The sequence below is a fragment of the Sinohyriopsis cumingii genome, chromosome 3, assembly GCF_028554795.1.
Source record: "Sinohyriopsis cumingii isolate HCF-2022 chromosome 3, ASM2855479v2, whole genome shotgun sequence".
Taxonomy (NCBI): Eukaryota; Metazoa; Mollusca; class Bivalvia; order Unionida; family Unionidae; genus Sinohyriopsis; species Sinohyriopsis cumingii.
The window spans coordinates 25,965,417-25,992,812 of NC_142963.1; the positions used below are offsets into that span (position 1 = coordinate 25,965,417).

The 27,396-nt window shown below is 33.5% G+C and overlaps 1 protein-coding gene across 1 annotated transcript; it reads left to right on the forward strand.

Annotated features, from left to right (window-relative positions):
- Nucleotides 1-461: 461 nt before the first annotated feature.
- Nucleotides 462-26,893, forward strand: LOC149802578 (dynein intermediate chain 3, ciliary-like). Its single transcript, XM_089951849.1, has 15 exons — nucleotides 462-615; nucleotides 4,617-4,826; nucleotides 5,237-5,398; nucleotides 6,998-7,116; nucleotides 8,050-8,192; nucleotides 8,617-8,730; nucleotides 12,568-12,830; nucleotides 14,708-14,887; nucleotides 16,123-16,166; nucleotides 17,445-17,580; nucleotides 18,494-18,640; nucleotides 19,053-19,151; nucleotides 21,360-21,506; nucleotides 25,155-25,208; nucleotides 25,843-26,893. The coding sequence occupies exons 2-15, from the start codon at nucleotides 4,644-4,646 to the stop codon at nucleotides 25,864-25,866; spliced, it is 1,815 nt and encodes a 604-aa protein (XP_089807975.1). The 5' UTR covers nucleotides 462-615; nucleotides 4,617-4,643; the 3' UTR covers nucleotides 25,867-26,893.
- The last annotated feature ends 503 nt before the right edge of the window (nucleotides 26,894-27,396 follow it).

A 27,396-nucleotide genomic window follows, 5' to 3' on the forward strand; every position in this document is an offset into this window, starting at 1 on the left:
GGCCAGTACGCACATGGCTGTGCTCGTTTCTTATAGAATTCTTTATTTGATGTAATTCTAATTAACACAACAAAGTAGAAACATTTCAAGAAACTATATACAACTCTTCTACAGATTAAGAAATTCCGCTAATAATAAGCAATGATGATGCTCGGCTAGGATTGTAACAATTAATTGTTTTGTTAAAGTAGAGCATTCATTTTCCGGATTTTGACATTTGCGCACCTATTCCACAACGTATTTCATTCTCTTCGTTTGTCTGTCACGTAGGTAGAAACTCATGACCAGACTGGTAACTTTTAGAACATATATTGACTTATACTATTTTATCCCAACTTAACTTAGTTGATTGCCTTATCTGAATATGATTAAAGTATCTGAATAGCTTATGATTATAATAGCCATTTAACAAAAACAAAAACTATCAAGGACAAATGGGGGGTAGTGGATTGGAAAGTAGATGAGATGGTACCAGTGTACCGGAAATAAACTTGGACGGAAACAACTGTCTGGGATGCGCAATGGGATGTTTCTATTAGCAACGCTAGGTAGTGGTAATGGTGCTGTGAAATAGTACGTCGCTGTCAAAATTCACATAAAGAAGCATAAAGACAGGTAAATTATAGCACATTGTTTAATGATTAAATTACACAACAACGATTTTATTCATTGTGCAACAACATTTCAGGTAAAATTGGAGAAAATTTCTCAAGTAGGATACATATGCCCAAGTCTCGAAATTAGGATTTTTAAAACTTCACTTTAATCTATAGGAACATCAAAATAGTTGGGGTTATTTTTAATGATCCTACTGAAATTTCAACGATCCTGCTAAAATAAAACAGAAGCCAGTTCAAGTGCAATTCAGCATTTACTATTCATTTGCACCAACTCAAAACAATGACAGCTGTATTTTACAAACAAGCAAAACCCGTGAATGATGTACACCACGCAGCTTCGTATGGCTTAGAACATTCATTTCAGTACGTGCATAACATCACAGCCTCTCCTGGGTCACAAATCAGCCATTTGTGTTCCTTTTTTTTTTTTTTTGTCTTTTTTTATGTCAGCATGTCTGGTACTTGTCCTAAAATGTAAGACATATCACATGTTATTTATGTTTTTAGTGCTACATCTTACTGCTTGCATGAGAATCTGAATTTAACATGCTACACAACACCTCCAAAACATGCTACACAGCACTGTTATTTCAGCAGTAAGATCTTGACACCCAAACAAATATCAAGGTTGAGGGCTGACAGTGTGGGACTAGTTTGGTACTTGTTTAGTCTCTTCTTTTTATTAATTTTTAATCATCTAATTTCAGCTATTTCATTCATGACTATGCAGTTTGCAAATACGTCAATGTGTTTACAGTTGTCATCACAAAATACCCTGCATGTTTATGAACAATAATATAAATATTAAAACATTGTACAGTGTAATTTTGGATTATTTATTGAGTCAGCCAATGTAACCTTATCAGATTAGTTGCTACTAATCTGAAATCCAATAGCTTATGTTATCATAGTAATGGAATCAGTGCATGGGGGCAGGACAACAGGCAAGTTCCATGTGCTTGAAGACTGTTTTGACAAAATAATTCCACCAATTTACTTAATGTATGTATATGTGGTTTTATACTTGTCATTTGTACCATGAGCATTTATTGTACATCTTGAAGTACAGGATATTGGTAGGTACTCAATTAACATAGTAAACATATCAGTTAGTCATCATTAACCATTAAAGGAAATACTGTCTCTTGACCACAACCAAACTATTTAATTTTCACAGTTCCAATGGATCGTAGATGGCTAGGTTTTATTGATCCATCAGCAAAATCACTAGTCATGGGATAGTGGATTAGTGTTAATTCTAGCCATGTTCATCTGAATGTAATACTTTTAAAAAAAGGCCAGTTGCCTTACCAGTTAAGTGTAATGACCATATGTTATTCATGATTCAATGTAGTATATCTTGTAACTGAAAAGAAAAATTATTCCCTATTATTACATTCCTCTGTGTGTTTCAAACTACTTTACAGAGTCAAGAATAAATAAGTGACAGTTGAGTAATAACTTGGCTGACGTATGGCAGCTGTTGCAGTCCTCTTCAAGTTAGCCCATTTCAGTTCTGAGCTGCTCATATAACAGATGCATTTTAAAGGGTTTCAGATTTGAAGTTGCCAACTTTAGAGTGTTAAATTTTTTATGATAACAGTAGTTTTAGACATATAGGTTAAAATATTCTAATTTTCATCGTATATTTTCTGCAAAATAAATATTTAAGTCAGAAATTTAATTTTTTTTTATAAAATTCAGCTGGGAGTTTTCACAAATAATGAACTTCTGTTTTCCTTTATCTTTGTTTGCATCTTGTAATCAAGGTTATCAAAAAGATATATCTGAATAGAATAGTACAGGTCATTATATATCTATCTCTCTATAGATCTTCTTTTTGATAAACACAAACACACACACATATATATGAAAAAAGAAAGCATTAGAATGCAGATATAGTTAGAAGAATAAAGACAGATATAGAATGTATATAGATAGATAAATGGATAGGAAGATGTTTTTCTTTATCTAAATTTTATCTTTAAATTTTCATCCAGTAAGAATTGAAGGTAAAACCTAATTCATCACTGAAATATTCTAATATAAATTAATTCACTCTATGCAATTTTTTGTCAGAAATACTTTGTCCACCTGCGCCTGTTTCTGCTTCCACATGTCACATTGAAATTGGTAACCTGCATCATGACAATATTTGACAAGCAAACTTGAGAATGGTTGAAGAATTTTTTTTAAGAATGATTTGAGAATATTTATACATATAAATATTGTCAAAGATTAAGTATGTATCAGCCTCCTATAACTATCATGTAAACCACAGATGTATTATTGTTTATGTAGGTAAATTAATTATTCCAAAATTATATTCAGATCATCCCTAACAATTACGTTAATTTGATGGTCACCTGATCTCAATTGTCTGTTCTTATTTCTTCTCCATGGCATTTTCTCTATTGAAGTCAAACATTAAACAGTCACATGCTTTCCATAGTCATTTGCTAAGTGTTTATGTTTCCTTGCTGCTGTAAATGGTCTCTCAAGGGCATCAGACATAAGCAGTCACTATGTATGCAAATGAAATGTTTGATTTCACAAGAAATACATTGTTTAGGTAAAGAAATGTCATTGAATTGACTGTATTTATTTTTTATTCACTGTATTCATTCAAATCTGTAAGTGTAACTTTCGGTTGGTATATCTCTCCATTGTGTTATTCAAAACTTTTGAATCAAGTGTCAGTATTTCTTTGAAAAGTAATTGTTACGGTAAATATTAGATTAAAAAACTGTTATTTGTATAGCTTGCCCACCCCACCCCATTTGTTTGGGATGCAATGATTACCTAGCTGAATTTATTGAACAGAGAAATTTAATAGACAAATAATTTTTCTCTGAATTTGCTTTAGTTTATCACATTTAACAGTTTCAGAACTTTTGTTATTGTTTACTGCATAATAATAGTGTGTGGATCAGGACATTATGGTAAGCTCTTCACATGTTTGCTTGTATAAGAGAAATCAAATACAGCTTTCAAACCTAGTCATTCTGCTCATGTCTGTTGGAGTGATGCATTGTAAATATTATATGGAACAAAATTCTACAACACTATGTTTTTGGAAAAATCTGCATAAAATCTATATACAGATATGCATTTTGATTCCCCATTGCCACTCATTTTGCAAGTGCCGTTTGTTTAGCTCCATCCTTTTGTTTTCCATATAATGCACAGAGCTGCTAATTTGCAATATATTTGCTTGTCCCATTGAAAATAGTGTATTATTCATTCTTTTTGCCCTCTTTGTGGTGTAGTTTCTCATGGATCAGTTCTGGTGACATCATAATTACACACATGCCATTTGAGTAATTTCCTTCCCATTATAGGCATTGAGTTGGCTTACTATTTAAACTAAATAGGTTCATGGCGGCCTTTAATTCAGACAGAATTATGGAATGTTTTTCAAAAAGTGGTGGTAAAGACTGAATATCAATAACTGCAAAGGTCGTAAACATGCTTTAATCCTCACATAGATAAAGTATGGAGAGTAATGTCAAGAGGAAAATAATTACTGAAAACTTTACAGTAGAAATGGATTTAACGGTGATGTTTGATAGTGATATGAAGTTTATAGGGCATATCTGGACCATTTCAATGAATCTAATTAAAGTTGGATTTAATAAAAGAACCTTCTGTTATTACATAAAGCTCTAAATCGTTTGTACTTGTAAAACCATTCAGTTACTATTCAATTCACATTTTTTAGCTTTATGTCACTTGGTAAAATTTTCATTCACTATACTCAGTTTTCAATATTTATGTGAAAGTGTTTTTCATATTTTCACAGACATATAGGTCAAATTAATTATTCATACAGTCATAAGTCAGGTTTGCAAAAGGTATGCTGTGACAGGAGTGGTATGATAGTAGTAGAGATTTTCCATTGGCCTCAGAATTGTTTGGTATTATTTTATGTATATTAATAATTGGTTCCACTTAAAAATTAAATACTATATTGTCCAAAGTTTTTTATTTTTGCAGCTCCACAAAGATATCTAGACTTGGAAAATGGAGATAGTATATGTTTATACGAAAAAGAGAGCTGAGTTTGGCCGACAATGCAACTTCTCAGATCGGCAGGCTGAACTCCATGTAGACATTGTCCCAGATGCATCCCTGGCAGAAAATTTCATAGAGAGAAACCCAGTGGATTCAGGGATACAATGTGTGCAGGAAATGTCAGAACATGAAGTGAGTTTATAAATTAATAACATACATCAAAGGAAAATGCACATTATCATTGGAATTGAATAGTTTTTCCTTCTGAGTCTTTAGTCAATTATTACGAATCATCTGTTACTCACTAAATATAATGTTTATACTAGAAAGTCAAACCCTACCAATTTATCATGCAATAATGAAACATATATCAATGTTTAAAACTAAATCCATTACTTGATTATGCAAAATTATTGACTTTTGTCATAATTAGGCCAAAGGAATACATTTCCGAGACAATGTTTAATTTTTCATTATGATTTCTTAGACAATGATAGATAGATTTTAACTTGAGCCTGACTTGGATAATCCAAGAAATAAAAGATGTTAAATGTTTTATTGCTTCATTTGGTTTATAAGATTAACACCGTCATTCATTTAAGGTCAACACAGAAAGATTTGAGACTGGATCAAGAGGTATAAACCATACAGAGGGAGGTTGGCCAAAAGATGTCAATGCACAGGAAGTAGAGCAGGTCTCTAGGTACAGAAAGAAGGTGGAGAAAGATGAACTTTATGTCAGTGTCATCCAACAACTAGGAACGGTGAGAATCTCCTCCTGGATAAGAATTGGGTTAAAAGCAACTTCATACGTATCAATTTATTCATTGGTCCATTTATTTATTCATTCACTGACTCATTGATTCTTTGATTCATTTATTTTGTAATATTTCCTGAAACAAAAACAAATTAAGGATTGCATTATAATTACATCATAAAATGCTTATTCTGATTGTTATTCTGCCCAAGTATGTTACCTCCCTTTGTCCATCTTACTATAGGCAAAGGTTGTATATATATATATAATATGTCTATATAAAGAGCTGGCTGTTAAGTTTGAATGAAGTATAATATATTTCTATATCATTATCAGATTATAATAAACATTATTAAAAAGGTGTGTTTTTGATTAAATAATAAATTGGACTAATTTTCTTTTCTTTCTTACCATATGAAGTCGAGAAAGAATCACTCAATGTAAAACTAATTTTATATGATGCATTTTGAACTTAATATTGGTAAAGCATTGCCTTGTATGGAATTCACATAAAACTCAGGGGAATATTAAATTGTCATTCAAGTTAATATTTGAAGAAAGGTACAGGTAAATCTCAGTACATGTCAAGTTGGTCAGTGTGAAATGACTGTGATATATGTCAGAGCAGTTTCATGACAAAGTGGTCCTAAGGAGGGAATATAAATATCAGCTTTACCAAATAGGTATTCAAATTTTAGCACACAATATCTTGTAAAATGACAGTTTCGATGAATAACTTTAACCAAGAAAGAACGTATCAAAATAATTGTTGTAAATTTCAGATTAACTCCCAGTGTGGCACATGAATTGATACCAAAAACTCTAAGTAGTTGAAATCAACAGTAGATCTAGGCATGTGAAAGATCTGTTGTGACCAAATTTAAACTTCAGGTTCCTGAATAATCCATATTGTTTTGCTGCTGATTAAACATTAAAGTGTCTTAGAATTTACATTTAGGCAAAGATCACTGCACTGTATGACCATTAGATGGTGTCATTATGCTGACACTGTCTGTAGAGTGATTAATAACAGTTACATAATTGCATGATTCTTTGAGGAGACAAATACATAAATCTTAATGTTTGATTAAGAAATCAAAACCCATGCTATGACTATGTTATATCTGACTTTCTGTTATAATGAAATGTGTTATTTGGGGGGATCTCCATTGAGAACATTTATTTAGTTGTTGAATTACTTTTCTATGGACCGCTCCAGTGGCCTAGTGGTTAGAGCATCTGCCTCGGAAGCCGGAGGTTGTGGGTTTGAACCCCGGCTGAGTCATACCAAAGACTTAAAAAAAATGGCACTAACAGCTGCCTCACTTGGCGCTTGGCATTAAGAGGTTAGTGTTAGGACTGGTCGGCCTGGTGTCAGGATAATGTGACTGGGTGGGACATCATGCTACGTGTCTGCGGCATGATGCCTCAGTGCTAGACATCACTATAAACTGCCACACTGCAGACATTGTAGCGATATTGCTGAAAAATTGTTAAAGCTATGTTAAAAATCCTAATCACACACACACACACACACACACTTTTCTATGATAATTCTTGAGTTTCTCAAGTCAAATAATATTTGTATACATCTTTTTTTTTACAGGTTATGGAACACTGCATCAGACAAAACAATGCCATAGACATTTATCAAGAGTATTTTGAAGAAACCCAACTGGATAATTTGGAAGAGACACCCTCTGCAAAAACAATTAATGTTTTTAGGTATTAAGTTTAGCAGTTTATGAACAAATTGCAAGAAAGAAAATAGTTATTTTATTGTCCCTAGATATAAGCATTGTCAGTGTTAGGAAAGATATTGAATTTTATAATTGTTCCCAGATATCAACAGCATGTCAGTGTTAGGAAAGATATTGAGTTTTATAATTGTTCCCAGATATCAACAGCATGTCAGTGTTAGGAAAGATATTGAGTTTTATAATTGTTCCCAGATATCAACAGCATGTCATTGTTAGGAAAGATATTGAATTTTATAATTGTTCCCAGATATCAACAGCATGTCAGTGTTAGGAAAGATATTGAGTTTTATAATTGTTCCCAGATATCAACAGCATGTCAGTGTTAGGAAAGATATTGAGTTTTATAATTGTTCCCAGATATCAACAGCATGTCAGTGTTAAGAAAGAAATTGAGTTTATTGTCCCCAGATATCAGCAGCATTTTGATGTTATGAAAGAAACTGTGTTTTAATTGACCCCAGATATCAACAGCATGTCAGTGTTAAGAAAGACATTGAGGTTTTTAATTGACCCCAGATATCAACAGCATGTCAGTGATTAATAACAGTTACATAATGGCATGGTTCTTTGAGGAGACAAATACTTAAATCGAAAGACATTGAGGTTTTTAATTGACCCCAGATATCAACAGCATGTCAGTGTTAAGAAAGACATTGAGGTTTTTAATTGTCCCCAGATATCAACAGCATGTCAGTGTTAATGTTTGGTTTATGATACCATATTTACTTGACTGTGAGTCAAGTCCAACTGCACACTGCACAGTCCCAAACCAAGATTTGACTCTATGCAGTTTACTGGGAGTAATAATTTGTTCACAAGATTTGCATTTTCATTTACATTATTTTGCTTTAGATTTTCAAAAGTTGTATATATTCATGTTATTTATTTTATTTTTCAGAGATCCAAATGAAATGAAGAGGACAGCTACACACATATCCTGGTTTCCTGATGGCCCAAGAAAACTTGCTGTGGCTTATTGTAATTTAGAATTCCAAGGTTCTACCCCAGATACAAGCAATGATTCTTATATCTGGGATGTTGGTAAGTAACGGTTTTGTCTCCATTTCTTGATTTCTTAAAGCCTCATGACATTGCAAAATAGTAACAGATACTGTATTTGAAATAATAACATAAGTCTATGAGTATCTTTGATACAAAATAGTAACAGAAACTGTATTGTAAATATTAACACAAGTATATGAGTACATTCGATACAAAATAGTAACAGAAACTGTACTGTACTGTGAATATTAACACAAGTCTATGAGTACATTTGATACAAAATAATAGCATATACTGTACCGGGCATAATAACAAGTCTATGAGTACCTTTGATACAAAATAGTAACAGATACTGTATTGGGAATAATAACACAAGTCTATGAGTAACTTTGATACAAAATAGTAACAGATACTGTATTGGGAATAATAACACAAGTCTATGAGTACCTTTGATTTATTACAGAAAATCCCAACAAGCCTGAAATGACCTTGAAGCCAGTGTCTCCCCTTGTTTGTGTTGAGTATAATCCTAAGGATTCCCATGTGCTGCTTGGTGGATGTTATAATGGACAGATAGGTACATCATTAAATTTACAAAGACATAAAGCAGGCACTAGAGTGACAACCATATTGCATCAACACTGATTCCTAGGTTCTTGAAATAGTTGTCATTTATTTTATTAACCATTTTTTCCACTAAAGTTCATTGTTAGTGCTACAGATCAAAGACAAACTATTTTATGCATTAATGTTCATTTTTCACTCTACTGGCCATATACAGTCATTACCATTTTATGCATTAATGTTTATTTTTAGCTCTACTGGCCATAGACAGTCATAAACCATTTTATGCATGAATGTTCATTTTTAGCCCTACTGGCCATAGACAGTCATAAACCATTTTATGCACAAATGTTCATTTTTATCCCTACTGGCCATAGACAGTCATAAACCATTTTATGCATTAATGTTCATTTTTATCCCTACTGGCCATAGACAGTCATAAACCATTTTATGCATTAATGTTCATTTTTATCCCTACTGGCCATAGACAGTCATAAACCATTTTATGCATTAATGTTCATTTTTAGCCCTACTGGCCATAGACAGTCATAAACCATTTTATGCATTAATGTTCATTCTTGCGCTACAGCCATAGATCAATCTTAAACCATTATAAGAAAATAATGTTCATTTTTAAGTGCTACTGGGTGTAGGTCAGAAGAGCTTATGCAGTGGCCTTTCATCTGTCATCTGTCATCCATCATTCATCTGTCATCTATCCATCCATTAGCACAAACTTGTTATTGCTACTCCTTATCCTCAACTATGAAATGCCATGAAACTTTACACACACAGTCATTATAAGATTTTGTTGATCCATAAAAAAATGGTGCCTCTTGGATATCCATTATAGCTGCCATGGTGGCCATCTTAGAAATCTTGTTATTTTGACTCCTCCTGAATAGATGGTTGTATTGATATGTGTTTTGCATTCAAAGACTTCTTATGATGTCTAGTTGTTGTTAAATGAAAATGGTGCTGATATGACATCCAGTATGGCCACCATGGAAGCTGCTGTTTTCAAATTATGATGTCCAGTTTGTGCTAAATGAAAATTGTACTGATCTTACTATGACATCCATATCATGCTGTTGCTGCTTCTCATAAAAAGATGGCCTTAGTGGAATGGAGTTTTCACTAAAAAGACTTCTTATAATGTCTGGCTGATCCAAAATGAAAATAGTGCCAATCTGACAAGTATGACCAACATGGCAGCCATCTTGAAAATCATGTTGTCTCTAATTCTTCTTAATGAATGGGCATATCAACATATGGTTTTCACTAAAAGACTTCTTATGATGCCTGGTTGGTCTTAAATGAAAATGGTGCCCTTCAACCACCAAATATGAATGCCATGGACTTCAAGACTTTTAATGATATGTAGTTGGTCATTAATGAAAATGGTGCTAATCAGACCTTAACACGGCTGCCTTGTCAGCCATCTTGAAGATCTTGTTATTTCTACTTGTGCTGAATAGACGGCTATTATCTGACATGGAGTTTTCACAAAAAGACTTACTGTGATATGTGGTTGGCCTAAATGAAAATGGTGCTGATCAGGTCTACTGTTTGAACACTAAAGCATCATTCTTGATAATCTTATTGTTGCTGCTTCTTCTGAATGGATAGTTGGTGATATGTGGTTTAGCTAAGGGACTTCTTATAATGTGTGATTGGTCTTAAATGAAGCAGACCTCCAATTTGGCACCAATGGTATCCTTTTTGAAAATCTTGTTGATGTGTCCCTTCCTTGACAGATGGTCAAATAGGCTTGGGTATTTTACTAAAGAATTTGTTACATCAAGTTGCTCCTAAATGAAAATGTTGTTGATCAGACAGCCAATCTGGTGGCCTTTGTAACCATCCTGAAAGTAGTATGACTACTCTCCAGAAAGGATAGCCACAGCAACATGGTAGTTTCATCAAGAGACTTCTTTAGATATGTAGTTCTATCCTAAATAAAAGTGATGCTGATCAAACCTGTTATGTGGCTACCATGGTAGTCAGCTTGAAAATCTTGTTATACCTGCTTCTTCAAAACAAATGGTCCAGTAGATATGGTGCTTTTACACACATTCTTATGATATCTATTTGGTCTAAAGTAAAAATAGTTCTGATCAGACCTCCAATATGATGACAATGGTGGACATCTTTAATATCTTGTTATCACTACTCCTTTTTATGAGATGGTTGTATTTTTGTGGGCTTTTCACTAAAAACACTTCTCACTATGTGTATTAGGTCCTGAATGAAAATTATGTCAGTGTGACCGCCCAGAACTTGGAAAATCTATTAACAGCTTGATCTCATGAACAGATGATCACACCAATATTCTAATAAAAAAATGTCTTTCTTCCATTGTATATTGTGGTGCAGTATATAACATGGCAACATAGTGTCAGTATAAAAAGTTCTTGTTGTAACTACTTCTCTTACATGATTAGTGGCATTTAAATAGGGCTTGCTATATTGCATTACTTCTGAATGAATTTGGTACAAATCTGAACACAAATCTGTACTTTCATGAAAGAGATTGAAAAATAATCCTAATTGACCTTGGGATCAAGTCAAATGTCATTGCTTGCATTTCTATACTACAATGCACCTTTGAGTATTCTGCATATATGTGTAACGTTTGGCTGGATTATATATTTTTGGCATTCTAACAAGTTGATTGTCAGTCAACATAGAATTATAGCTACTAGCATGATAATAAACAAGTATAAATGGATTTTTATAAAATGTATGTATTATAGATTTACCCAACACCTGGGTATAAGTTTATTGATCAGTATATCCATGATGTCAGATTCTAGGTCAAAAGCCATGACAGACAATTAGTACAGCAATTACCATTATCTTGTGAACTCAAGCATCTAAAATATTTCATTTTTATTAAATATGGTACATTGGAGTAACCCTCAAGAACATCAGAGATGGTTTCAGCAGTTTAAAAAATTGAAATAACAGAAGAAAAAAAAACACAGACTTATCTTGGATTCCTGGAATATTTGTTGGCTTGTAGAACATAAGTCATTTTAATGATTTTAAGACAGAAGATAAACTAGTAGTGCCATCCACTTTATTATAATGCATCTGAAAAATTAGTTCAATTAAAGACATGTATTCCAGTACACAGCATTACTGACAAGTTCCTATTTTTGAATAAGTATCAAAATCAGATATATTTAAAATTCCACAAAAAACAATAAAGGCCTTTGATTAGTTATTCCCAAACAAAAAACAATAAAGGCCTTTGATTAGTTATTCCCAAACAAAAAACAATAAAGGCCTTTGATTAGTTATTCCCAAACAAAAAACAATAAAGGCCTTTGATTAGTTATTCCCAAACAAAAACCAATAAAGGCCTTTGATTAGTTATTCCCAAACAAAAAACAATAAAGGCCTTTGATTAGTTATTCCCAAACAAAAAACGATAAAGGCCTTTGATTAGTTATTCCCAAACAAAAAACAATAAAGGCCTTTGATTAGTTATTCCCAAACAAAAAACAATAAAGGCCTTTGATTAGTTATTCCCAAACAAAAAACAATAAAGGCCTTTGATTAGTTATTCCCAAACAAGTTTGAATTGAGACTAAGTGTAATATTTGTTTATTACATGCTTATATAATTGCAAGACGAAAGACTGATATTTTGTATTGTATAATTTAAATCTAATATTCTGATGCAGTTTGACCTCAAGGATTGTCTTTACCCTTAAAGTTTAGTAGAAGATTTAGAAATGCTTTCAGTTATATAGGTTTTTATAGGTCTTAATTAGATCTGTAAGTTTCTTTAAGAGATACATCAATGTGTAAATTTTATGTTTAAATGCTGCTTTTGTCTTCAGCATACTGGGATGTGAGAAAAGGTTCACAGCCTGTAGAAATGTCCCCAATAGAACACAGTCACAGAGACCCTGCATACAAAGCAATCTGGATCCAGTCTAAGACAGGAACAGAGTGTTTCTCTGCATCATCAGATGGGCAGGTGCTATGGTGGGATATCCGTAAATTAGGTGAACCAACAGAAAAGCTCTTCCTTGATCCGACCAAGAAACAAGATCTCACCAAGGCACAGGGTGCCATGTCATTAGAATATGAACCCACTATGGTCTGTAGTAGTTCAGCTGCATTGATTTTCCTGTAACGGGACATTTTCTGAAATCAGCATTTTTTCTCCTTTGCAATTATTTTATTTCTTTAGAGATCAAAAAGTCATGGTTTTACTTAAGTATACATACTTATTTTAAAATTATTCCCAATATTACTTTATGTCTAAGATTATTCCAGCATTAATATCATTGGGGGAAAGGGGAGATCGATAATGTCATTTGATTTTGATAATGTAGTCCATGTAATATCAATAAGACACATTTCATTTACACTACATAAGTACTATGTTTTAAAAATTTTTTTACATGCCCACCATAAAGCAGAATGTACTATAATGTCTGTCTGTCTGTTTATTAATAATTTTGTTCAGCACAGTAAATTAAGTTGTCTACTGTCTGTGATCGACAAACTTTGTGGATGGCTTGTATTTGGAGTACAGAAAAACCCTATTGATTACAGGTCAAAAGGTCAAATGCCATTATCACTGTATTTAAAAGGAGAAAAATGGTTTCCACACCGTAACATTAGTTCTACATCACGTACCTGGACCAGACTTAGTGGATGCTTTATACTTGAAGTAATGAAGAATTTGGGTCAGAATCATTAAAGACCATGGTCACTTACTGAAAGAAGATAAACGTTTTCAAAACACTAAATACACCTGAATCAAACTTTGTACTTGGTTTGCACTTGGGATAAGCAGGAAGCCTTTTGTTTTGTAGACCTAAAGGTTAAAAGTTAAAGTCACTGAAACCAAAAGAAGAAAAATGGTTTCTGTATAAAACAATAGTGCCACATTACATAGATATATCAAACATTATGGATGACTTGCACTTGGGGTAAGAAACAAGTTTATCAATTTGTGGTTCAGATAGTCATAGTCACTGTGATTAAGAGAAGAAAAGTAAAAACTTCAGTATTTGAGCATGTACCTTAACCAAAGTTTGTAGATAACTTACACATGGAATAAGAAAGAAGCATGTTTGATTTAGGGACAAAGTTTAAAGATCAGAATCACTGTCATAAAGAAAAAAAGTAAGGTTCATGCACAATAACATTATTTCTCAATCACTGGTCAAGGTCACTATGTCTGAAAGAAGAACGTCTATCTTCATCAAAGTTTGTGGAAATCCTACAGATTGGGTACAAAAAAGCCCCCTGATTTTTGAGTCAAAAGATGATACATTGATCAGCATTTGTTAAGGGCTTGCACTTAAGGTATCAAAGAGGCACATTGATTTTGGAGTCAAAGGCCATAACTCAAGGTCATTGTGGCTCAAAGAAGAAGAAGCTTTGCAGAATTTCTTTTGTTTTAGAGTACGTTACTTAACCAAAGTTTGTGGCTGGCATACACCTATGGTATTAGAGAAACTTATAGATTCAGGGGTATGAAGGTCTGAGGTTATGGTGATGGCAAGTCTAATAAGAAAATAGTAAGTTTTGTTCAAGACCCTATAACTTGACAAAATGTCAAGGCCATTGCTACCCATGGGTTATTAATCACTAAATCCAACCATACACTACTAGTGCCTACATAGAGGACGATTTAACTTGAGGCAGGCATTAATGTGGTGTCCTCTGAGCTCTTGTTATGGAGAAATATGAGTGTTAAATTGTATGGGGAATATTGATTTTAGAACACAAAATGTAGAACACTGCTTTCAGTCCCTCAGACTAACTCACCTTGAAATCAGCTCAAAATCCATCTAGCTTTATGGTTCAAAACGTACAAGTTAAAGGTCTCATGGGCTGCAACTCATGCGGACAACATAATATATTTGTATTTTATTTTTTCTCTTTCCAACAAACTAAAGACTATACGACTTTTGATTTCTTTGCATCTTTTTTTTTCATTTGTTTTGTTTTGCATTCCAGCCAACAAAATTCATGGTGGGAACAGAGCAGGGAACAATTATGTCCTGCAACAGAAAAGCCAAAACACCTGCAGAAAAAATTGTAGCCATGTATACTGGTCATCTGGGCCCCATTTATTCTCTTCAAAGAAATCCATTCTTCCCCAAGAACTTCCTTAGTGTTGGAGACTGGAAAGCAAGGGTAAGGTTTTGGTATGCTCCCACTTGTTGCCGCAGGGGCATCTTGATAGGGTCCTGTCCAACCGTACATAGGTTTGTAGATTTGAATATCGTTATAGCTCAAATGAAAATTTGACATGTTTGGATGCAAATGTAGATAATGTGTTTAGATTATATGAAATAGTTTGCCATTGTTTAAAACAAATATTTTACCTTTTTTAATTGTTTAGATACATTTTAAAGCTTTTTAGCTGAAAGCATTCTTTGCAAAATTGTGCAAAAACTACTTTACATAGACCAAAACAAATTTATAGGCAGGTTTTGATGCAAATGTAGATAACCTGGTTAGATTTTCATGCCACCAAAGCCTTTTTTATTCATTTTCTTAAATCAACATTTGGACATAGACCTTTTTTGTTCAGAACATGATTGTTATGACAATTGTAAAAAAAACCCACTTCACTTGTACAAATTAAATTTGCTTGCCATCTTTGTAGGCATATTCTAATTAGATTTCCATGCCACTAAAACAATTTTTATTATTATTGCAATAAACAGAGGTAGTTATTATTACTAATTCATTATTTATTACTTAATATTATGTACTTAAGTGTGAGATATAGAAAATAATGGCAAAATGTTTCATTTTTTTTCATTTTTATATTTTCACATGAGAAATATATCTTTATTTTTTCGCATATGAAAATACAAGATTTTCCATCATGCATTGCAATATATGCAGTTTGTCTACAGAAATAATACTTGCAGTAAGAAAGATGAGTACTTTTCTGGGCTATAATAAAAAAATGGAAACATGCATTACCTTCCAGGATTGGAAATTATTTTTTTGTCAAAGAAATTTTATTCAGTGCTGTTTGTGACACTATGAAATATCAAATTGTCTGTACAACACAATGAAATATTTCTGCTTTAAACTTAGGAAAAGAAATTATCATCTATTTACTAAAGAGACATGTTATCAAAAGGAATAGTAACTGTATGAACACAATGAATTGTGATAGTTTATTTGTTACTTTAGTATGGGTAGCTCAGCAAGATTCATTGGTAGATCTTTTCTGGGTCTGATCTCTGTTTTTGTTACACATGAAGTACCCAAAATTAATTATTGTTTTCTTTATATATAATTTTTCATACTCTATTTGAAAAAAATGGATTTTGTTTTTCATGTATAAAAATTACGTGGTATTTGGTCACAGGCAAAATTATAGAACAAAGCTTTTGTCTTCACAATTTCAGATCTGGTCTGAAGATATCAGGGAATCATCAATCATGTGGACAAAGTAAGTTATGTATTTGATTTTTTTCCCCATGTTTCCATGTCATTGTGTGCTTGCTTACTGCAATAATGTTCCTGTGAGTCCTGAAAAAATGTATAAGTGAGACCACCTAATATTGAAGTAAGACAAACATTGCAGGATATGTTGTACACAATAATTTTTAATTGTATTATAATTCATTCTCATCATCCAAGAATGAAAATTAATTTTAAAAAATAATTAGCAATGAGAAATAGATTGCCAGTTAGCCAATTTAATGGATCCATACCTATACCCACGCTATATAAAGGTAACCAATTTAATGGAGCCATGCCCATCCCACACTATATAAGGGTAGCCAGTTTAATGGAGCCATGCCCCCACACTATATAAGGGTAGCCAGTTTAATGGAGCCATGCCTATGCCCACCCTATGTAAGGGTAGCCAGTTTAATGGAGCCATGCCTATGCCCACACTACATAAGGGTAGCCAGTTTAATGGAGCCATGCCTATGCCCAAACTATATAAGGGTAGCCAGTTTAGCCATTTTAATGGAGCCATACCTATGCCCACACTACATAAGGTAGCCAATTTAATGGAGCCATGTCTATGCCCATACTATGTGATGGTTGTTTTATTCTGATAGATTCTATGATGAGGAACCTCTGTATCAGGGTTTTTGGAGTCCAAGGATTAACATCTTCAGTTTACTTATAGCTAGTTATACCTGAACAAGTTTCCATCAGCATTGGAAACATTTCTCTGCATATATCAGACTCATTTATGAGAAAGAGAGGTAAAGAAAAAAGTAAGAAGTGAGAAAATTGAGAAAACACATTTTAAAAATGATTCTTAAATAATGTACTGTTTCTGAATGGCATTTGGGCATTAGTTAATTATAGATTCTTCATAGTAGCAACTACATCATCAAAACAAGTAAAATATTTTATCTATTTAAAAAATTAATGTTTCTGTTACTTTCAGATGTAAGTGTTTAACCTTGATTGTAGATGTTTAAAATTCAAATTGAATAGTTTTCTCAGCTGCTTGTTCTCTTCAAATTAATGTAATTGTATATGTAGGGATTTAAATTTATTAACTTTTTCACCTTTTGATTTGACTTTTTCTTGGTGTACAACTCCCAATTGTTTAACAGTTCTTTTGGTATGATGTTCAGATAACTTTTCTTATATCAGTGACAGATTGGGACCTCATTTGAAAATGTAGCTCTTTAAAGGCAGTGCCTTTTTATCCTGCATAACTGTTAGTTATCATTTAAATATTGATATTGTGTATTTATAGACAGTACAGATCATACTTGACAGACGGATGCTGGAGTCCCATCAGACCTTCTGTGTTCTTTATCAGTAAAATGGATGGAACCCTGGATGTATGGGATATTATTTTCAAACAGAATGATCCAACACTAAGCATGCAGGTAAAATCATAGTCTTCTACTTATGGCACATAGTTGATGTTCAAATAGACTATTACATAAAAGCCACACTTGTGAATTGGTCACCCCTCCAAAAACTGAAACTTGGTCTAGTCATATTTGTCATTACTATTCTGGTAGATTTCATTATAATGAGTAAGAATATATGAAGGAAGGCTGCCATAGTTTGATGTTTATGCATCTTTTGTCCATAATTTGGTTTTTCCAATAAAGAGTGGATAAATATTTCTAGTTGTATGAAAACATAAATTCATTCTCACAACTTTCACTTATTCCTCACATTGGGGGGTACCTATCTTTGTTAGGATAATACTACTGCTGCAACCCTTAAAATTTGGTGGTAAAATGCCACTTGAAGAAAACTACACAGATATAACTGTATCACACTTAATTTAGATTCTTGTTATGATATTTCCTCAACAACAGCTTTAATGTAGATTTTGCATAGTATACATAAAATGAAAAAGTCAATACTTTGTTTACTTGCATCGATGCAGAATAGGGCTGACTATATTACAAGGTAGCATGCATCAGATGTCACACTAAATCAGTGAGGTCACAATAAAGCACGTCTAAGATGCCATAGATAGTCTGGCTTATATTTCCTGATTTATATATTGGACTTCAGTCGTCAGTCACTGAGAAGTAAGATGGCTAGAATGAGATCAACCTGCTCATGTCCTAATGCACTTAGATGATGAAATTAAATGTTTTGGTGTGAAGTGTGGAACTTAAAGAAAGGCTTTGAAAGTTATTCATTACAAGATAGCTCTCTCACCAAAAAGGAGACTTTCTCATGGTCTGTTTGTAAGTAGGGCTGCAGACTTAATCATCAACTACAACAGCACCATCATCATGTTTCTATTGATTTATATCCTTATTTTCTCCAATTCAGGTCTGCGATGAACCATTACACAGTCTGAGAGTACAGGAGCATGGTAGACTGGTAGCTTGTGGGTCACACAGTGGAACAACAACATTACTAGAACTCTCAGAAAGTCTCTTCACACTGCAGAGGAATGAAAAGAACCTTGTCACTGCAGTGAGTATTACTTTGCAGTTATTTTATCATACTTGATGAAAGATACATAACAATTCATTGATTAATCACAATTTACCATATCAACTAAATTTAATGCTCATGTTTCAGTTTACCTAAACATTATATCTATCTACTATCTATCTTATATATATATATATATATATATATATATATATATATATATATATATATATATATATATGTAGTTTGAAAGCCATGGAGATACATAAAAAAAACTCTATCATTCTAACACACTGGTTGGGGCACATGTTCTAAAAACAAATACCTGTTTTGGATATTCATCATAAAAAGATATTTTTCTATTTATTCTTTATGTATTATTGCAGCTTCACAGGAGACATTTTATTTTATCCAGATTTTGATACTGTATTCTTAAACCTTCATTTTGCAGATGTTTGAGAGGGAGACAAGACGAGAGAAGATCTTGGATGCTAGGCATAGGGAAATGAAACTTAAGGAGAGGACAAAGAGTTCAGCAGATAAAGAGAAGGTTAATGATATGCAATTTCTATTAAACCATTTTCTTTGATAGGTTTAGTAGAAGTCCATTTAAAAAAGTCATTTATCTGATCAGCTCTCTGATCTGGACCAAACTGCAAGTTCCCTAACAGTAAGGCCAGTGATATGCACATAATCCCAAGCAAACTCCTGTCCCCAAACATTAAGGCCTATGATATATACATAATCCAAACCAAACCTCTGTCCCCTAACAGTAAGGCCTGTGACATGAATAATCCAAACCAGACCCCTGTCCCCTAACAGTAAGGCCTGTAACATCAATAATCCAAACCAAACCCCTGTCCCCTGACAGTAAGGTCTGTGACATACACATAATTCAAATGAAACTCTTGTCCTCTAACGTTAAGGACTGTGACATCCAATAATCCAAACCAAACCACTGTCCCCTAATAGTAAGGCCTGTGACATCCAATAATCCAAACTAAACTCCTGTCTCCTAACAGTAAGGCCTGTGACATCCAGTAATCCAAACCAAACTCCTGTTCCCTAATATTAAGGCCTGTGACATCCAGTAATTCAAACCAAACTCCTGTCCCCTAACAGTAAAGCCTGTGACATATACCTAATCCAAACCCAACCTCTGTCCCCTAACAGGCCTTTGACATCCAGTAATCCAAACCAAACCCCTGTTCCCTGACATTAAAGCCTGTGACATCCAATAATCCAAATGAAACCCCTGTCCCCTAACAGTAAGGCCTGTGACATCCAGTAATCCAAATCAAACCCCTGCCTGCTAACAGTAAGGCTTGTGACATCCAGTAATCCAAACCAAACCCCTGTACCCTAAAATTAAGGCCTGTGACATACACATAATCCATATGAAACCCCGGTCCACTAACGGTAGGGCCTGTGACATCCAGTAATCCAAACCAAGCCACTCTCCATTCACATTGAGGCGTATGACATCCAATAATCCAAATGAAACACCTGTACCCTAACAGTAAGGCCTGTGACATCCAGTAATCCAAATGAAACCCCTATCCCCTAACAGTAAGGCCTGTGACATCCAAGCATATGTATGTATGAACTCAATAGCTGTCCTCTATACAGTATACTGAATCAATACGATTTTCGTCTTTATATTTGTTAATCCAGTCAATACAATTTTCCTCTTTATATTTCTTAATCCAGTCAGTACAATTTTCCTTTTTATATTTCTTAATCCAGTCAATACAATTTTCCTCTTTATATTTCTTAATCCAGTCAGTACGATTTTCGTCTTTATATTTCTTAATCCAGTCATTACGATTTTCATCTTTATATTTCTTAATCCAGTCAATACGATATTCCTTTTTATATTTCTTAATCCAGTCAATACGATTTTCTTCTTTATATTTCTTAATCCAGTCAGTACGATTTTCGTCTTTATATTTCTTAATCCAGTCATTACGATTTTCCTCTTTATATTTCTTAATCCAGTCAATACGATTTTCCTCTTTATATTTCTTAATCCAGTCAGTACGATTATCTTCCTTATATTTCTTAATCCATTCAATAGGATTTTCAGCTTTATATTTCTTAATCCAGTATTAAATTATTTCTTCAAAAAATTCTGCTGGCAGGTTAGGGCCTATCATGTTTGTTATACTGATTTGCCCTAACAGACTGTCTAAACCTAGATTTGCTAGTGCAATATACAATGGCATATTTGGGTCTATGTAGTTTACGCATGGCTCTGACATATACACATCACATGTATACACAGCACAGAAGGCCACACTCTGACTAGACTTGCTGATTCAGGCCTTTTAGTCTAATAGCAGCTGTTACACTTTTGACCTTCCTAGTATTTAAATTTTTTACAATTATCAGAATCATTTCAGGCTGCACTAACCACATTTTTCAAATTTCTTCTCCAACTGAGATTTTACATTTTGTTAGAGATAAAGATAGATAGTACAACAGATGAAAAACTACTAGTTATATAACTGTGTTGGTAATTTTTTCACTCTTCAAAAAGGATTGAGGAAATCCTCACAATTTCAAAGATGACAAATCAGGATTTCATCCAGTGAAATTCAAAATATTATGACTGTTGAAATCTTACTCCATGTATTGATAATCAAGTGATTAAAGAAAAGCTTGTAATAAATCTTAGTGTGAGAAAGGAAATGTAAGATTTTTGGGGATGGCCAGATTACATTCTTACAAATTCTTTAACTGGAGTTGTTCATAATAGGAAGAAGAACCAGAGGCTGGTGAGAAGGACGTGGATGAGGAAGACCTTTATGGCAAGGCTGAGAAGGAGTTCTGGCAGATCATTAACACTGAGAAGAAAAACATGGAGAAGAGGAAGACAGAAGCAGAAAAGGAAGATACTGGAAAGGTAAAATATGGTCAGCCATTACAATGGCATTTAGGGCATGATATTGACTAACTTGAACTCAAAATGAGTTGTTAGAAACAGGAAAGGTAATGTATAACCTGTCTCAGAGATGGCATTTAGGGCATGATATTGACTAACTTGAACTCAAAATGAGTTGTTAGAAACAGGAAAGGTAATGTATGACCTGTCTCAGAGATGGCAGTTAGGGCATGATATTGACCAACTTGAACTCAAAATGAGTTGTTAGAAACAGGAAAGGTAATGTATAACCTGTCTCAGAGATGGCAGTTAGGGCATGATATTGACCAACTTGAACTCAAAATGAGTTGTTTAGATACAGGAAAGGTAATGTATAACCTGTCTCAGAGATGGCAGTTATGGCATGATATTGACCAACTTGAACTCAAAATGAGTTGTTAGAAACAGGAAAGGTAATGTATAACCTGTCTCAGAGATGGCAGTTAGGGCATGATATTGACCAACTTGAACTCAAAATGAGTTGTTTAGATACAGGAAAGGTAATGTATAACCTGTCTCAGAGATGGCAGTTAGGGCATGATATTGACCAACTTGAACTCAAAATGAGTTGTTAGAAACAGGAAAGGTAATGTATAACCTGTCTCAGAGATGGCAGTTAGGGCATGATATTGACTAACTTGAACTCAAAATGAGTTGTTAGAAACAGGAAAGGTAATGTATAACCTGTCTCAGAGATGGCAGTTAGGGCATGATATTGACTAACTTGAACTCAAAATGAGTTGTTTAGATACAGGAAAGGTAATGTATAACCTGTCTCAGAGATGGCAGTTAGGGCATGATATTGACTAACTTGAACTCAAAATGAGTTGTTAGAAACAGGAAAGGTAATGTATAACCTGTCTCAGAGATGGCAGTTAGGGCATGATATTGACTAACTTGAACTCAAAATGAGTTGTTAGAAACAGGAAAGGTAATGTATAACCTGTCTCAGAGATGGCAGTTAGGGCATGATATTGACCAACTTGAACTCAAAATGAGTTGTTTAGAAACAGGAAAGGTAATGTATAACCTGTCTCAGAGATGGCAGTTAGGGCATGATATTGACCAACTTGAACTCAAAATGAGTTGTTAGAAACAGGAAAGGTAATGTATAACCTGTCTCAGAGATGGCAGTTAGGGCATGATATTGACTAACTTGAACTCAAAATGAGTTGTTAGAAACAGGAAAGGTAATGTATAACCTGTCTCAGAGATGGCAGTTATGGCATGATATTGACCAACTTGAACTCAAAATGAGTTGTTAGAAACAGGAAAGGTAATGTATGACCTGTCTCAGAGATGGCAGTTAGGGCATGATATTGACCAACTTGAACTCAAAATGAGTTGTTTAGATACAGGAAAGGTAATGTATAACCTGTCTCAGAGATGGCAGTTAGGGCATGATATTGACCAACTTGAACTCAAAATGAGTTGTTAGAAACAGGAAAGGTAATGTATAACCTGTCTCAGAGATGGCAGTTAGGGCATGATATTGACCAACTTGAACTCAAAATGAGTTGTTAGAAACAGGAAAGGTGAGATATAATCACTGTCTCAGAGATGGCAGTTAGGGCATGATATTGACCAACTTGAACTCAAAATGAGTTGTTAGAAACAGGAAAGGTAATGTATAACCTGTCTCAGAGATGGCAGTTAGGGCATGATATTGACCAACTTGAACTCAAAATGAGTTGTTAGAAACAGGAAAGGTAATGTATGACCTGTCTCAGAGATGGCAGTTAGGGCATGATATTGACCAACTTGAACTCAAAATGAGTTGTTTAGATACAGGAAAGGTGAGATATAATCACTGTCTAAGATGGTAATGAAGTCATGATGGTACCATACTTGAAATCAGAATATGTTGTTAAATACTGGAAAGGTAAGATATGGTCAGCAATTGAAGATGACATTTAGCACACACTGAGGACTCGCATGACTTCAAAATGTTTCTATATTGTAAGGTTACAGGTTTTGTTTCAAATTTAAAACTCGATATTCCTAGATCTTACCATAATTTGGTCTTTTAGGTGGTGGAAACTGTAAACATATGAGGACCACCACCACTTGTGAATAGGTGACTTTATATACTTGACACTTACATGGATAAGAACATAACATGGGGACAGACATTACTGAATGATGTTCACATCCAGAAGGAAATGAAATTCATGGATTACTAAGAAGTTGGGTATATTTAGGGGATTTTACGGAAAGATGGTTACTTTGGACTTGGATTCCAAAATAGCAAGCCTTTTATTCACAGTGCTGATGATGCAGTTTTGACTATCAAATATGTCATTAGCAAGATTTAGCAACTATTCAATCATGACAAAGGGTCCATGCCATGTGTTTCTTACAGAAAACTCAAATACATGCTCAGTATCGATAATTCTTAATAATATACAAGTTTATTATGAGAATGTTTATTATGAGAAAATTAAGAAATGTACAGAATAGATGGCAACTCTACTGTTGAGTGTCTATTCCTATCTTACGGTAGATAAGTCTCCTCATTTGTATACAGGGGCCCCAAGTGGCCGAGTGGTCTAAAGCGCTCTCTGTTATGGATCACTGCCATATCACCTCTGTCTGTGGGGGTTCGAGTCTTGGATTCAGCTAATATGGGTATGTGAGAAAGCTTCTCAGTAGCTTCTCGTGGGTCGGTGGTTCTGTCCAGGGTTTTCCTGGGTTTTTCCTCCACCATTTATACTGGCTGCCATGTATAGCCTATTGTGTGCTGAAAAATGGTGCTAAACCACACAACAACAACAAAAAATCATTTGCATACAAGCCTTCACATCTGAGTATTAATGCATATAGTGTGACCTGTGGCTTGTAACTGAAAAGCCACACCCTTTTAGAAAGGGTAAATTTTGGAAGATTTGAATGTGAGGAAAGCAGTTTCTGGGTAGAATTGCACATCTCCAACACAAAACATATGGCTGGATTGGACTTATCTTGAATAATGAATTCACCACAACTCAGAAAGTGGAGAAAAAAACCATGATGGAGTTAGTAACAACTCATCTGCATGTCTGCTATTCCTCTTAGAATTGCAAAAAATGCTGGTTAAGAGATTGTATGTAATAGGCTTTCAACATTTTGCATACAAACCTTGACTTTTTTCATGGCTTGGCAGATGGCAGCATGATGGGGCAGATTATTTGTTTTTGGTGAATGTATGCCAGCTTGGAAATATATATGCTGTCACTCAGCACTCCAAGCTAAGAATAGTTGAACAAAGATGCTGCATAAGACAGCTGGAAATGTTTTGACTGGTTGGCAAGTGATATATTGATATAGCTAATGTATATTACTGTGAACTGTTTTGTTGGAATGGTAGTAATTGGGTCACCTATTGCAGTGTATAAACTATGCATAACCAATTGCATTAGCAACAGTTGTCTTAAAACCCTCACCCTCATAGAATGTCATCACTTGATAACTTTTTTAAGTTATGCAAGAGTATTCAAAGCTCAATTCAATAATGAACTGTTTTTGTCTCAGCTAGTATCAGAATAAATTTTACAAATGAGTCTACATTTGTTCTCATTATCATCATTTCCCTTTTTCACAAGCATTTACTTTTTTCTTTCCGTTAATCTCTATTATTTTATATATTTTCAGGCTTCACCCATCCCTGAGGGTCAAGAACAAGAAGAAAAAACTAATGGAAATCCAGTAAGTTTCATTGTTTCTTTACCTCTTCATCAGGCCAGTTTGTTTGATTTTGATTTGAATGCTTCTGGCCTACAATTCCATAGTTTCACATATTTTTGTTAAACTTACATATTTATGTTATAAAATAACATTGATGAATCAATGGGGATTTGAAAGTTCCAGTCAAACCCCAACCCCTCATTTCTGCTTTAAGTAGTAAGCTTTTAGGATGCAGAAAGAGAACATTGGTCATTTTTAAGAAAATAAACTACCTTCTTTTCAGAACCAAATGCAAGAAAAAAATCCAGGATCTGCCCTGAAGTCAGATAAATAATATGATTAGTAAATAGAATTAATGGAATATATTTAAAATACTACAGATATTGAATAAACATATGTCCAAAAGTAACAAAATGAATATTATTAAGGTTGAAGTTGGCTATTTTTAAATTTGCATCACATTGTATCCAAAGTTGTGAGCTTACTATATTGTTTAGATTGTCTTGTTCCAGAGTGGAAGACTTTAAATTCACATGAATATTTCTGTACATACTTCCTAATTTCTTTAAAATAGTTGTAAATGGAATATGCTATTTGTAAAGGGAAATACATTCTATTAACAATATAGTGTAACCAGTATCTTTTTTTTCCCCAGGAGACAGAACAAAAGAAAGAATAAATCCTGGATCCTGTGTGGAGCTGTCAAACTACAAAAACATTTGGAACACTATCTAGCATTTCTCATAAGCTTTGTCATTTGCTTCTTCAGACCTAATATAACGTTGATATCCAGCTATATCTTTCTGTATAGTTTTGCCGTGGACATACCATCATAATAGGAGAGAAAACGTCTTGTTGATCAATTATTTATTTTAAGCTTTCGGTGCCATCTTGTTTTCTTATTTTATCATTTCACTTATCTAAATACAGAATGACAATGGACAGTGAAGTATTATTATTTGACTATTGTTTTACAAACAAAATGTGACAAAAACATTAAACTTGGATGACAAAAAAAAGATAGTTTAAAGGTTTAAGTGGGAATGAGAGAAATAACAAAAATAGTGAAAGGTTGAAAGTATGGTATTTCATATTTTTTTTAAATACTCATAAATCATTTTTAACAAATTCTGGAAATTAATGGACAATCCATGTTGTTATAGGTTACCCATATATGGAGATCATCTGTGTACAGAAATGCATTTCTCAAAAGGGCAACATTATTTAGCTCCCAAAGTGACTGCCCTAGACTTATTAAACAATATTTACGGCACAACTGTATAAAATATTATACAGAGAACAAGAGACTAATAGTGTCAATTACAGTTGGAATTTATAACAATTTCTTGATTTTTAATGCATGTCAACTTGATTTTGTCAAAATCATATATGCCTTGCCTTATTTTTGTGAGCAGTCCTCTTTTTGTGATCAAAAACTATGTTCAGATGTTGCATGTTGTTTGGATTCAGATAACAATTGTTTATTGCTATAAGGCAGAGTTATGAGATATGCCTATTTAGCTAAATCTCATTGTTCACAAATTTGCTATATACCAATATCATTTTTAAACTTCCAGTAATATGTACAGACCACAATTCAAGCAGTTGTGATAAATATGTCTTGCTTATTTGCACTTTCAGTTTTATAACTGTTTTTATTTATGAAATAATGTGAAATAAAATCAGATTAAAACCTTTTAAACAAATTTTCTCTCAAGTATTTTACACTTTGTTGTATAAAACTAATATTTATCTCTTCTACTTTAGAAAAATATAAGACAATACAAATATTGAGAGCACTGATGCACACATGTAATATCTCCTGGATTTTCAGAACTATCTTCTAAAATATCATATTTACATTATATATTGGAACATAATAAAATAATTGATTTTTTCCTGTCCCAGAACTTATGGGGAAACTTCTTTTCACTTAGTTCATGTGTCCTGAGATATAGATAAACAAAATGCTTATTTAATAATAAAATGAAAGAAACTAACCTTATAATGTTATCGTATATTTCTCTTTGTTCATCATGAGATATTTATTCAAGAAAAAAATATATCCACAAACTCCGTATATGTTGGATATGCATCCATACTGCAGTGTGTATTGCTTATGTCTGACAATACACAACACATTGTTCTTTGATGTGAATATAGAGAAATTAATTGTGTTTGTTTGTACTCCAGGGTTTGAATATGTTAT